We start from the raw sequence: 12,500 nt of genomic DNA, 5'->3' as shown, positions 1-12,500 counted from the left end.
ACCAAATGGCGGCTGTGAAAAAGGCCCATTTGGCTAAAACAGCAGCGGTAAAGTATGAGAAAGCCTTGCGAGCACAGGAGGGTGGTGCAGCAGGTGAGCACAGGAGGGTGGTGCAGCAGGTGAGCACAGGAGGGTGGTGCAGCAGCAGGAGGGTGGTGCAGCAGGTGAGCACAGGAGGGTGGTGCAACAGGAGGGTGGTGCAGCAGGTGAGCTGACCGTAGCACAGGAGGGTGGTGCAGCAGGAGGGTGGTGCAACAGGTGAGCTGCTGAGTGAAAGACTGCCGTCATCTGGCATCATCCAAAATAAATCTGTGCAACAACTCTGAATGGATTTCAATCCACCACTACATAGATCAAATCATCGATTGGTCCATAAAGCGCTTAGGCTGGATGTCGTACAAAAGATAACACCTTTGGGCCGCTGAGGCGTAACCAATCTATTCAGTCCGGCGTGTCAGTGGGCGTGCAGGACACTCCACAAAGATGCTTCACAGAGACAAAGCTGCACCATTAATACTGGACCTCATGCTGGCCTCTCCTCAAGAGGACTCTCTCCTCCTCTCCTCTTCTCTTCTCTCTCTCTCTCTTTCCCAAGAGGACTCTCTCCTCCTCTCCTCTTCTCTTCCTCTCTCCTCCTCTCCTCTCCTCTTCTCTCTCTCTCTCTCTCTTTTCCAAGATGACTCTCTCCTCCTCTCCTCTCCTCTTCTCTCTCTCTTTCCCAAGAGGACTCTCTCCTCCTCTCCTCTTCTCTCTCTCTCTCTTTCTCAAGAGGACTCTCTCCTCCTCTCCTCCTCTCTCTCTCTCTCTTTCCCAAGATGACTCTCTCCTCCTCTCCTCTTCTCTCTCTCTCTCTTTCTCAATAGGACTCTCCTCCTCTCCTCTCCTCTTCTCTCTCTCTCTTTCTCAAGAGGACTCTCTCCTCCTCTCCTCTTCTCTCTCTCTCTCTTTCTCAATAGGACTCTCCTCCTCTCCTCTCCTCTTCTCTCTCTCTCTTTCTCAAGAGGACTCTCTCCTCCTCTCCTCTTCTCTCTCTCTCTCTTTCTCAATAGGACTCTCCTCCTCTCCTCTCCTCTTCTCTCTCTCTTTCTCAAGAGGACTCTATCCTCCTCTCCTCTCCTCTCTCTCTCTTTCTCAATAGGACTCTCCTCCTCTCCTCTCCTCTTCTCTCTCTCTCTTTCTCAAGAGGACTCTCTCCTCCTCTCCTCTTCTCTCTCTCTCTTTCTCAAGAGGACTCTCTCCTCCTCTCCTCTCCTCTTCTCTCTCTCTCTTTCTCAAGAGGACTCTATCCTCCTCTCCTCTCCTCTCCTCTCTTTCTCTTTCTCAATAGGACTCTCCTCCTCTCCTCTCCTCTTCTCTCTCTCTCTTTCCCAAGAGGACTCTCTCCTCCTCTCCTCTCCTCTTCTCTCTCTCTCTTTCCCAAGAGGACTCTCTCCTCCTCTCCTCTCCTCTTCTCTCTCTCTCTTTCCCAAGAGGACTCTCTCCTCCTCTCCTCTCCTCTTCTCTCTCTCTCTTTCCCAAGAGGACTCTCTCCTCCTCTCCTCTCCTCTTCTCTCTCTCTCTTTCCCAAGAGGACTCTCTCCTCCTCTCCTCTCCTCTCCTCTCCTCTTCTCTCCTCTCTCTCTTTCTCAAGGCTCATTAGCGAGACAAGAGCAATTCATTAGCTCTAAATGAACCCGGGTCGGGGAGCTCGGCCCGTTAAATGGGGTGCAATCAGCGCCCCTCTAAGATCGTGTTCTGGAGTGAAGGAGCTGTAATCAAATCTTGGCAATCAAGTCTGTAATAAATAGACCCTTTTCACGGGGGCACATTTTGTGTCAAAAAGGCAGGGTGCACACAGGTGCAAGCAAAACCGTAATGAGGGTTTCAAACTTACACTCATGGAAGTTGGAAACCCTCATTAGTGTTTTGCTTGCTCTGTGTTTACCCTGCCTTTTTGACATAAAATGGCCCCCGTGAGAAGGGTCTATTAGTGAAGTTCAGTGAAAGCACATGCTGATGAGAGGAAGGTGTGGTCAATGCTCATATCACTGTCTGTTATTTCTGCACTGTCCTAATTATAAAGGGCTCAGATGAGAGTGTCTGAATGTGTTTGTGTTGTTCCTGAGGTGCTGCGGAGCGTATGACTGTGTAGAGACACAGTGCTGTAGAGACACAGTGCTGTAGAGACACAGTGCTGTAGAGACACAGTGATGTAGAGACACAGTGCTGTAGAGACACAGTGCTGTAGAGACACAGTGCTGTAGAGACACAGTGCTGTAGAGACACAGTGATGTAGAGACACAGTGATGTAGAGACACAGTGCTGTAGAGACACAGTGCTGTAGAGACATAGTGATGTAGAGACACAGTGATGTAGACACAGTGCTGTAGAGACACAGTGCTGTAGAGACACAGTGCTGTAGAGACACAGTGCTGTAGAGACACAGTGCTAGAGACACAGTGATGTAGAGACACAGTGCTGTAGAGACACAGTGCTGTAGAGACACAGTGCTGTAGAGACACAGTGCAGTGCTGTAGAGACACAGTGCTGTAGAGACACAGTGCAGTGCTGTAGAGACACAGTGCTGTAGAGACACAGTGCTGTAGAGACACAGTGCAGTGCTGTAGAGACACAGTGCTGTAGAGACACAGTGCTGTTGGGTGTGTGTACAGTGTAGAGACACAGTGCTGTAGAGACACAGTGCTGTAGAGACACAGTGCTGTTGGGTATGTACAGTGTAGAGACACAGTGCTGTAGAGACACAGTGCTGTAGAGACACAGTGCTGTAGAGACACAGTGATGTAGAGACACAGTGATGTAGAGACACAGTGCTGTAGAGACACAGTGATGTAGAGACACAGTGATGTAGAGACACAGTGATGTAGAGATAGTGATGTAGAGACACAGTGCTGTAGAGACACAGTGATGTAGAGACACAGTGCTGTAGAGACACAGTGATGTAGAGACACAGTGCTGTAGAGACACAGTGCTGTAGAGACACAGTGCTGTAGAGACACAGTGCTGTAGAGACACAGTGCTGTAGAGACACAGTGATGTAGAGACACAGTGCTGTAGAGACACAGTGATGTAGAGACACAGTGCTGTAGAGACACAGTGCTGTAGAGACACAGTGATGTAGAGACACAGTGATGTAGAGACACAGTGCTGTAGAGACACAGTGCTGTAGAGACACAGTGCTGTAGAGACACAGTGCTGTAGAGACACAGTGCTACAGTGCTGTAGAGACACAGTGCTGTAGAGACACAGTGCTGTAGAGACACAGTGCTGTAGAGACACAGTGCTGTAGAGACACAGTGCTGTAGAGACACAGTGCTGTTGGGTGTGTGTACAGTGTAGAGACACAGTGCTGTAGAGACACAGTGCTGTAGAGACACAGTGATGTAGAGACACAGTGCTGTAGAGATAGTGATGTAGAGACACAGTGCTGTAGAGACACAGTGATGTAGAGACACAGTGCTGTAGAGACACAGTGATGTAGAGACAGAGTGCTGTAGAGACACAGTGCTGTAGAGACACAGTGCTGTAGAGACACAGTGCTGTAGAGACACAGTGATGTAGAGACACAGTGATGTAGAGACACAGTGCTGTAGAGACACAGTGCTGTAGAGACACAGTGCTAGAGACACAGTGCTGTAGAGACACAGTGCTGTAGAGACACAGTGCTGTAGAGACACAGTGCTGTAGAGACACAGTGCTGTAGAGACACAGTGCTGTAGAGACACAGTGCTAGAGACACAGTGCTGTAGAGACACAGTGCTGTAGAGACACAGTGATGTAGAGACACAGTGCTGTAGAGACACAGTGCTGTAGAGACACAGAGGAGGAGGGAGAGATCACTTACGAGGAGATGGTGATCTTGGTCCCTGTTTCCTCTTCGATCTTCTTCAGGTTGCGGCCCTCCTTCCCAATCAGCCGGCCCACCAGGCTGTTGTGGGCCAGGATCTTCAGAGGGATGTCCTCCGTCCTGCACACACACACACACATGCACACACGCACGCACACGCACACACACACACACGCACGCACACACACACACACACACACACACACACACACACACGCACACACACACACACGCACACGCACACGCACACGCACACACACACGCACACACACACGCACACGGACGCACACACACACACACACACACACACACGCACGCACGCACGCAAGCACGCACACACACACACGCACACGCACGCGCACGCACACACACACACACACACACACACGCACGCACACACACACACACACACACACACACACACACACACACGCACACACACACGCACACACACACACACACACACACACACACGCACACACACCACACACACACACACACACACACACACACACACACACGTGCGCGCAGACAATAGGGGATAGAGGTTGGGCTGAGTGTCAGTGATGTGGCAGGAGGAATGTTTTGGTGTGGTGGGATGAACAGTTTGGAATGTGGAGAGCTGCCCAGCAGGGGGTGCTGCTGTAAGACAGAGCTGCCCAGCAGGGGGTGCTGCTGTAAGACAGAGCTGCCCAGCAGGGGGTGCTGCTGTAAGACAGAGCTGCCCAGCAGGGGGTGCTGCTGTAAGACAGAGCTGCCCAGCAGGGGGTGCTGCTGTAAGACAGAGCTGCCCAGCAGGGGGTGCTGCTGTAAGACAGAGCTGCCCAGCAGGGGGTGCTGCTGTAAGACAGAGCTGCCCAGCAGGGGGTGCTGCTGTGAGACAGAGCTGCCCAGCAGGGGGTGCTGCTGTGAGACAGAGCTGCCCAGCAGGGGGTGCTGCTGTAAGACATGAGCCTTTTGGTTTAGTGGTTGGTCACTGGCAGGGGTGGAAGGAACGAATTACAACTACTCACGTTACTGTAATTAAGTACTTTTTTTGGGTACTTGTACTTTTAAAAGTTATTTTTTCAAGTCTGTAATTTTACTCTTACTTAAGTATGAATTGCACCATGTAATCTACTTCGTTACTTTTTAAATCATACTGAGTACTGAGTACAATTTGAATTAATTAAATCCAAACATCCAAACCTTTGATCTGCATTTTACGCAGCCAATAAACTCTATCAAGTGATGCAAACGGGGCAATGAAAACCATGAAATGGGGGGGGGGGGGGGGGGGGGAGACGCCCACAGGTTAGATGTTGTTTTCCGGCTTGGATATAGGTGACACGCCAGAGACGGGGATTTCAAGCCGCTCGTAGGTAGGGATGGGACTCGACCCGAAACCCGAAAATCAATAAGGTCCGACCTTATCGATACTGTTATCGAGTAGCGGCCGTTTGGTCCATTCATTCTCCCCCGCCAGTCTTTCCCCTCTGATCTGTGCGCTGAATTTTCTGTCAAGCGCCCTGTCTCTGTCACTGACTCGAGCCTGTGTGCTGCGGTGCCGTGCAGACGTGAGTGACTGTCTAAATAACACTTTTAATTCGATTAAGGATTGAATCACGTGCATCACGCGTGACGCGACACGCCCCCTGTTCACTGCTCATTTGATCATTATTTGGTTGCGAACTTGCGTGACAGACCAGTCGACACAGGACTCAGGAGGAAGCGACATGATGCTGAACCCTTCACCAAAGTGAAAGACAAACCTAAGCCAAATGCCACCCAAGGTATACATTGTCCACGGACGCCACGCAAGTCCTGTTCATTGACATAATCCACTTGATAAAATAATCCCAAAATATGCGGTCTCAGGCAGTGATGAAAGTTCCTTGTGTCATGCGTCCTGCTCTGTGACACGTCATGACATGTACCGTTGTCCGACCATATTAGGAGGGCAGGCGGCAATGTAGCCTAATAGGTGACCGTGGGTAGAGAGCATTGATTGTATTAGGTATAGAGGCTAGTCTACCCAGTGTGGATATTCAATGTGTATTCTGTAAAAAAACACAATAAAAATAAGCCCAAATAGTTTGCAGTGCGCAATACATGTGTTTTCACAGCAATATAAAATTGAGAGGGGGAATTATGACCTGTTTAACTCCTAACAGCTTGCTATAGGCTATAAAGAAAATACTAATGACAAGATTTTTGTTTCAATCAAAGCAAATATTTAAATTAAAATACAACCATTCATTTCATAATAGTTGTTTCCACTGGTTCAGTATCAGTACAGAGCACATCTTGAAAAGTCGGGAAACAAATCATAGTGGTGTAAGGATAACAGTTACTCGGTATGTGAATAACATTTAATTTCTTTATTGTTGGAAAAAGTGTTGCTGAGTGCTGATGTCTGTGCTGCTATTATTATTTTACTTGCATGTCATGTGGGCCCTATTCTTTTTCAAATAAATGCACAGCAACAGCATCAGCAGTTTTTGTTTATTGGAGGTGAGGCTAATCCTTCTGTTCAGAAATAAAACAGTCACAGACTCACAGTTAAGCAATAAAAAAACAGTTCTGTAAAAAAAAGGTGAAATGTTCATCCTTCTAGCAAATCTAGGTACATTTCAGACTTGAAAGCAGTGTCCTGTCTTCTCTGAGGTGACATGCAAATTAACTAGATGCATATGTTCAAATGTTTCCTGTCCTCTTTAAGAGTCAAATGCTTACCAGTATTATTAAAAATGAATAACATCTGGGGGAAGAGCAAAGCAGGTGTGACTGACAGGCCCCTCCCACCCACCAGTTTTCAGTTATTTAGGGTTTTGCTCCCTGTTGATACTAAGAAGCGATTAATCTTTCATTCATATCATTTATTAGAGAAATATGCTTTGTTGAAAGTGTATAATGTATTTTCTACATGGATCTCCCGTTTCAAGTGAATGCCTGTGACAGCCTGCTATTAAAAATCGATGGTTAAAAAAGTAACTAATACTCTGAGTAGTTTTTTAGAAGAGTTCTTTTTACTTTTACTTAAGTATATTTTTAACACCAGTACTTTTACTTGTAATTGAGTAATATTTCAGTAAGGTAACAGTACTTCTACTTGAGTACAAACTTTCAGTACTTTTCCACCACTGGTCACTGGTCAGAGATGAGCTGTCTGTGTGTGTTAAATCATGCCTCTATGCGATACACAATATAATGTGGGCTAAAATGTGCTGTTGTAAGTTCAAGCTACAGATGATCAAATTAAAGGAAGACTGTGAACAAAATGAAATGCAAAGACAGAGCATCCTTCCCGGATTATTGGTTATTATATTCACTAAATATTTACACAATGAGATTTTTGATAAACTAGGCCTTTCGCGCGCGCTGCACGGCCTCGACCGTTGCTCACTTGCTCTTATGACATCACTGATGACCACTGCGTGTCGCGGCCTCGCCTGCTCTATGACATCATAATTGGGGCAATCGCCTAATTAAAAAATCCGGCTCCATCAGGTGGTCACCCGCACAGCCCAGGGGTCATCATCACTGATGACATCATCACTGATGGCATCATCACTGATGACATCATCACTGAACTATAGCCTCAGCCTTAGGGCAGTCAGCCTTAGGGCAATTACGGCAAAAAAATACGGCTCCATCAGGCCACCCACACGGGTGCTCTTTACACCACCTGAAGGTTTCAGCCTGATCGCACGTAATACAGCACAGCTGTGACCCAACACAGAACTTGAAACAAACAAACAAACAAACAAACAAACATTGCCCACATACAACATTTTATAATAATAGATAATCATGAGTAAGATGGATATAATGTTAAGTGGGTAAACAGCTACTGTAGAACAGTCTGGTACGTTCAGAAAATGACATCACTTTACTGTAACACAGCCTTTAAAAGCAGGAAAAGACAACACTTTTTTAAATATATTTTCCCCCCGATTTTTGATCCCATTTTTATCCCGTTAGTGCTAATTTTAATTTATTTATCCTGGTTGCTGCACCACCCTCTGCCGATCTGGGGAGAGCCGAAACTGGCTCCATGCTTCCTCCGAGACATGGGCAGTTAGCCAGCCGCTTCTTTTCACCTGACAGAGGAAGCTTCACCGGTAGGACATAGCACGTGGGAGGATCACGCTATTCCAACCAGTTCCCCTCCCTCTGAACAGGCGCCCCTAACGACCAGAGGAGGCACCACTTCAGCGACCAGGATATTGCATGTGTTGGTGAGGGGTTCCTATATGAGGGAAACCCCCAGGGGGCATGGGGAGAACATGCAAACTCCACACAGAAAGGCCCTTTTAACGACCCCACCCGGGCGGCGGGCACTCGAGGACATGCGGACGGGCACGCATTCCTTCAGCGCTCACAGCGTCCCAGGTGGGAATCGAACCCAGGACCTTCTAGCTGTGAGGCGACAGCGCTTACCACTGCACCACCGTGCCCCCCGACAACACTTATTCTACTAGGATATTCAAGACATATCTAGTCTCATATCACAATATTGATTGATATATCAACATATTGCAAAGCCCTGGTGTGTGCGTGTGCGTGCGTGCGTGTGCGTGTGACGGTGTGTGTGTGTGTGTGTGTGCGCACGCGTGTGTGTGTGTGTGTGTGTGTGTGTGTGTGCGTGCGCGTGCGTGCGTGTGTGTGTCAGTGGGAGAACTGATGGCCTTCTGATATCTCCTCCTTTGCGGGGAGAGATACGAGGGACACAATCTATGCACAATCTATTTCTCTGCTGAGTGGGACAGTTGTGGCAAAGGAGGGTGAATGACGTTTGGGCTGGAGGGAAACCAGATGCTGGGTCTTAGTGCTGGGTACACTCAGTTCTCACCACTTTGCTCAACTAGAGATTGAGGATAACCTTCCAGCTTGGGTTTTAGCTAAAACTGGGTGGAAACAGTCAAAAAAATCCAAAGTGTTTATGGTGCAGAAGAGGCAAATTGTTTTCAAAGGTTCTCTCCATGTTACAAAGTGATTCGCCATATCTCCAGTTTGTTTCAGATCATGAGGGGGAGAGCGTCATTTCCAGTGATGTGACAAAGGGGCGTAGGTTCTAGCAACTGTCTTGCATTTAGAAATCCCCAGACGATTGGTAGGTGGAGATCTCCCATTGTTTGGCATCACGAGACTACATGCTTGGTGGTGGTGGTGGTGGTGGTGATGGAGAGGGGGTGGGAGGTGGGGGGCATTATCAGGTCAGGGCATGTTATGATCTGGCAGTGTAGCTCAGTGGTGCAGGCTGGAATGAGTTTGGAGTGAGGTGTGGGAGGAGGAGCATGTTGCGGTGTAAGAAGCCAAGTTGGCGGTCAGGGTTTCACTGGGTGTTGTTGACCCCGGGTAGACCTACTGGGTGTTGTTGGCCCCGGGTAGACCTACTGAGTGTTGTTGGCCCCGGGTAGACCTACTGAGTGTTGTTGACCCCGGGTAGACCTACTGGGTGTTGTTGGCCCCGGGTAGACCTACTGAGTGTTGTTGACCCCGGGTAGACCTACTGGGTGTTGTTGGCCCCGGGTAGACCTACTGGGTGTTGTTGGCCCCGGGTAGACCTACTGGGTGTGGGGCAACCCACTGCTTTAGTCAGTCCAAGGTGACAAGTTCATGCAGGTGTGGTCTTAGTGCATGCTGAGGGCAGGTGTGGTCTTAGTGCATGCTGGGGGCAGGTGTGGTCTTAGTGCACGCTGGGGGCGGTTGTCATGTACATTCAATGTAAACTCTTATTTAACTCCGACTGTAAATTCATGTAAATCCTATCCTATCCTATTTAACGTCTATTTAACTCAGTCTGTAAATCTCATGTAAATTCAACATAAATTCATATTTATTATCCACAGAACACTTCACCACTCATGTACATATTGTATATATTTACTCAATTTGATTGCACTTGCAACTTTGTGATTGTCTTTAGTCATCTTCCTACTTCCTATCTCTGTATATTGATGTGACCGCTACGCTGCATACAGACACTAAGACAAATTCCTCGTATGTAACTTGCATACTGTGGCAATAAAAGTGATTCTGATTCTGATTCTGATTCTGATTCAGATTCAGTGAATTCGAAGGGTTTAATTCCAAAATGCTATATACGGTATCCATTTTTGGGGGGTAATATTTCTGTCCTCAAAAAATGTAATATTTTATAAGCGAATGTGCTGAGATAACTAACATTATAATATTATAATATATAATATTCACACATAATGTGCTTAACTCATTCCCCGCCAGAGTTCCAAATAAAAAGCCTTTCATGTCAGCAGTTTCATGTCGGAACTATTTTCTTTTGCAGTCTCGTGTAGGAACTAGCTAGCGGGTGTAGTTCGATCAAAAGAAAATAGTTCCTCTATGAAACTGCTCATAACAAGGTCTGTGGATTATCTTGAGTAACGGGGTCATGATTTCTGGAAAGAGACATTGCTGTTGAGTTTATCAAATGTATTTCTTTGGCGCTCACAATTATTGAACGATTATTGTGCTTATCCGCTCTATGTGCTTCACGGAAAAAGAAGCATACTATGTGACATCACTGACGATGTCACTGACATCTGATATTATCGATGGTGTACTGGAATTTGAATGTCTCGGGTCCCTAGATTTTTTGCCACGTCAAAGTAGGGTCACCAGCCAAAAAAGGTCGGGAACCCCTGCTGTAACCCTAACCCTGCTGTGAAGGTAGGAGGTGATTCTCACATCTAGCAGAAGTTCAAAGTGTCAAGCTCAATTAGCGATGTTGGCCTAAATGCTAAGCTGGGATCATGTGTGAAGCTAAGCTAGCCGCCTGCATGTGTCATGTGATCATGTGTGAAGCTAAGCGTGTGTCATGTGATCATGTGATCATGTGTGAAGCTAAGCTAGCCGCCCGAGTGTGTCATGTGATCATGTGTGAAGCTAAGCTAGCTGCCTGAGTGTGTCATGTGATCATGTGTGAAGCTAAGCTAGCCGCCCGAGTGTGTCATGTGATCATGTGTGAAGCTAAGCTAGCCGCCCGCGTGTGTCATGACATGCGCACTAGGATAGAGCAGCGACACCAAGATCAAAGGCAGGTTAAAGGATCAGAAAATACAGAAAATAAAAACACCTCTGATTTGCAGCGACGGACACGTCTGTCCATCAAAACGGACGGAAATCTGACGGAGACGGGCATGTCATCCACACTGCCCGGACAACAGACAACATCCAACAGACAACAGACAACAGACAACAGACAACAGACAACAGACAACAGACAGCTCTCATTGAAAATGAATGGAGACGCACAGATACAATGGATCAGTGTGGCCGCCACTTAAAATGATAGTCCTGCAGACATTTAAGCGCCCCCACACATGATCTGTGCACCCGCTGTGCCATTGTTTTCCTATAGGGGGAGCTCTGCACCCGCTGTGTCATGGTTTTCCTATGGGGGGAGCTCTGCACCCGCTGTGTCATGGTTTTCCTATGGGGGGAGCTCTGTACCCGCTGTGCCATGGTTTTCCTATAGGGGGAGCTCTGCACCCGCTGTGTCATGGTTTTCCTATGGGGAGAGCTCTGCACCCGCTGTGCCATGGTTTTCCTATAGGGGGAGCTCTGTACCCGCTGTGCCATTGTTTTCCTATGGGGAGAGCTCTGCACCCACTGTGCCATTGTTTTCCTATAGGGGGAGCTCTGCACCCGCTGTGCCATGGTTTTCCTATAGGGGGAGCTCTGCACCCAATGTGCCATTGTTTTCCTATAGGGAGAGCTCTGCACCCACTGTGCCATGGTTTTCCTATAGGGGGAGCTCTGCACCCACTGTGCCATGGTTTTCCTATAGGGGGAGCTCTGCACCCACTGTGCCATGGTTTTCCTATGGGGGGAGCTCTGCACCCGCTGTGCCATGGTTTTCCTATGGGGGAGCTCTGCACCCGCTGTGCCATGGTTTTCCTATAGGGGGAGCTCTGCACCCACTGTGCCATTGTTTTCCTATGGGGGAGCTCTGCACCCACTGTGCCATTGTTTTCCTATAGGGGGAGCTCTGCACCCACTGTGCCATTGTTTTCCTATAGGGGGAGCTCTGCACCCACTGTGCCATTGTTTTCCTATAGGGGGAGCTCTGCACCCACTGTGCCATTGTTTTCCTATAGGGGGAGCTCTGCACCCACTGTGCCATTGTTTTCCTATGGGGGGAGCTCTGCACCCGCTGTGCCATGGTTTTCCTATGGGGAGAGCGGTGCCAACTAGCGGCACCCAACTATGTGGTAGCGCTACCCTTGACGTTGTGTTTGTGACCATGCACTGCGCTCAAAGTTCAAAATTGTTTCAACTTTGACCTAGTTCCCGCTGACGTTTCTCCGCTGTACCTCACGCTGAGAGAAGAGAAGATGGCTTATCATGTGATGGCAGTGTTATGGCTAATGTGGGAGTGTGTGTGAGTACAGTATAAGTACATGCGTTGATGTGTGTGTGAGGAGTGTGTGTGACATGTGTTGATGTGTGTGTGAGGAGTGTGTGTGTGTGTGTGTGTGTGTGTGTGTGTGTGTGTGTGTGTACATGTGTTGATGTGTGTGTGAGGAGTGTGTGTGTGTGTGTGTGTGTGTGTGTACATGTGTTGATGTGTGTGTGTGTGTGTGTGTGTGTGTGTGTGTGTGTGTGTGTGTGTACATGTGTTGATGTGTGTGTGAGGTGTGTGTGTGTGTGT

At 48.0% G+C, this 12,500-nt stretch overlaps 1 protein-coding gene across 1 annotated transcript in view; it reads right to left on the bottom strand.

The window, feature by feature from the left end:
• The window catches only part of igf2bp2a (insulin-like growth factor 2 mRNA binding protein 2a), a 33,464-nt gene that overhangs the window by 17,808 nt on the left and 3,156 nt on the right, over positions 1-12,500 (bottom strand). Inside the window, 1 exon segment of the mRNA XM_083640944.1 lies at positions 3,842-3,964. Coding sequence (XP_083497070.1) covers positions 3,842-3,964 — 123 coding nt within the window.

Source organism: Poromitra crassiceps (assembly GCF_964638095.1).
Source record: "Poromitra crassiceps genome assembly, chromosome: 8".
NCBI classification, from domain to species: Eukaryota; Metazoa; Chordata; class Actinopteri; order Beryciformes; family Melamphaidae; genus Poromitra; species Poromitra crassiceps.
Note: the sequence above shows the minus strand (reverse complement) of the source record. Positions and strands in the feature narration are given on the sequence as shown.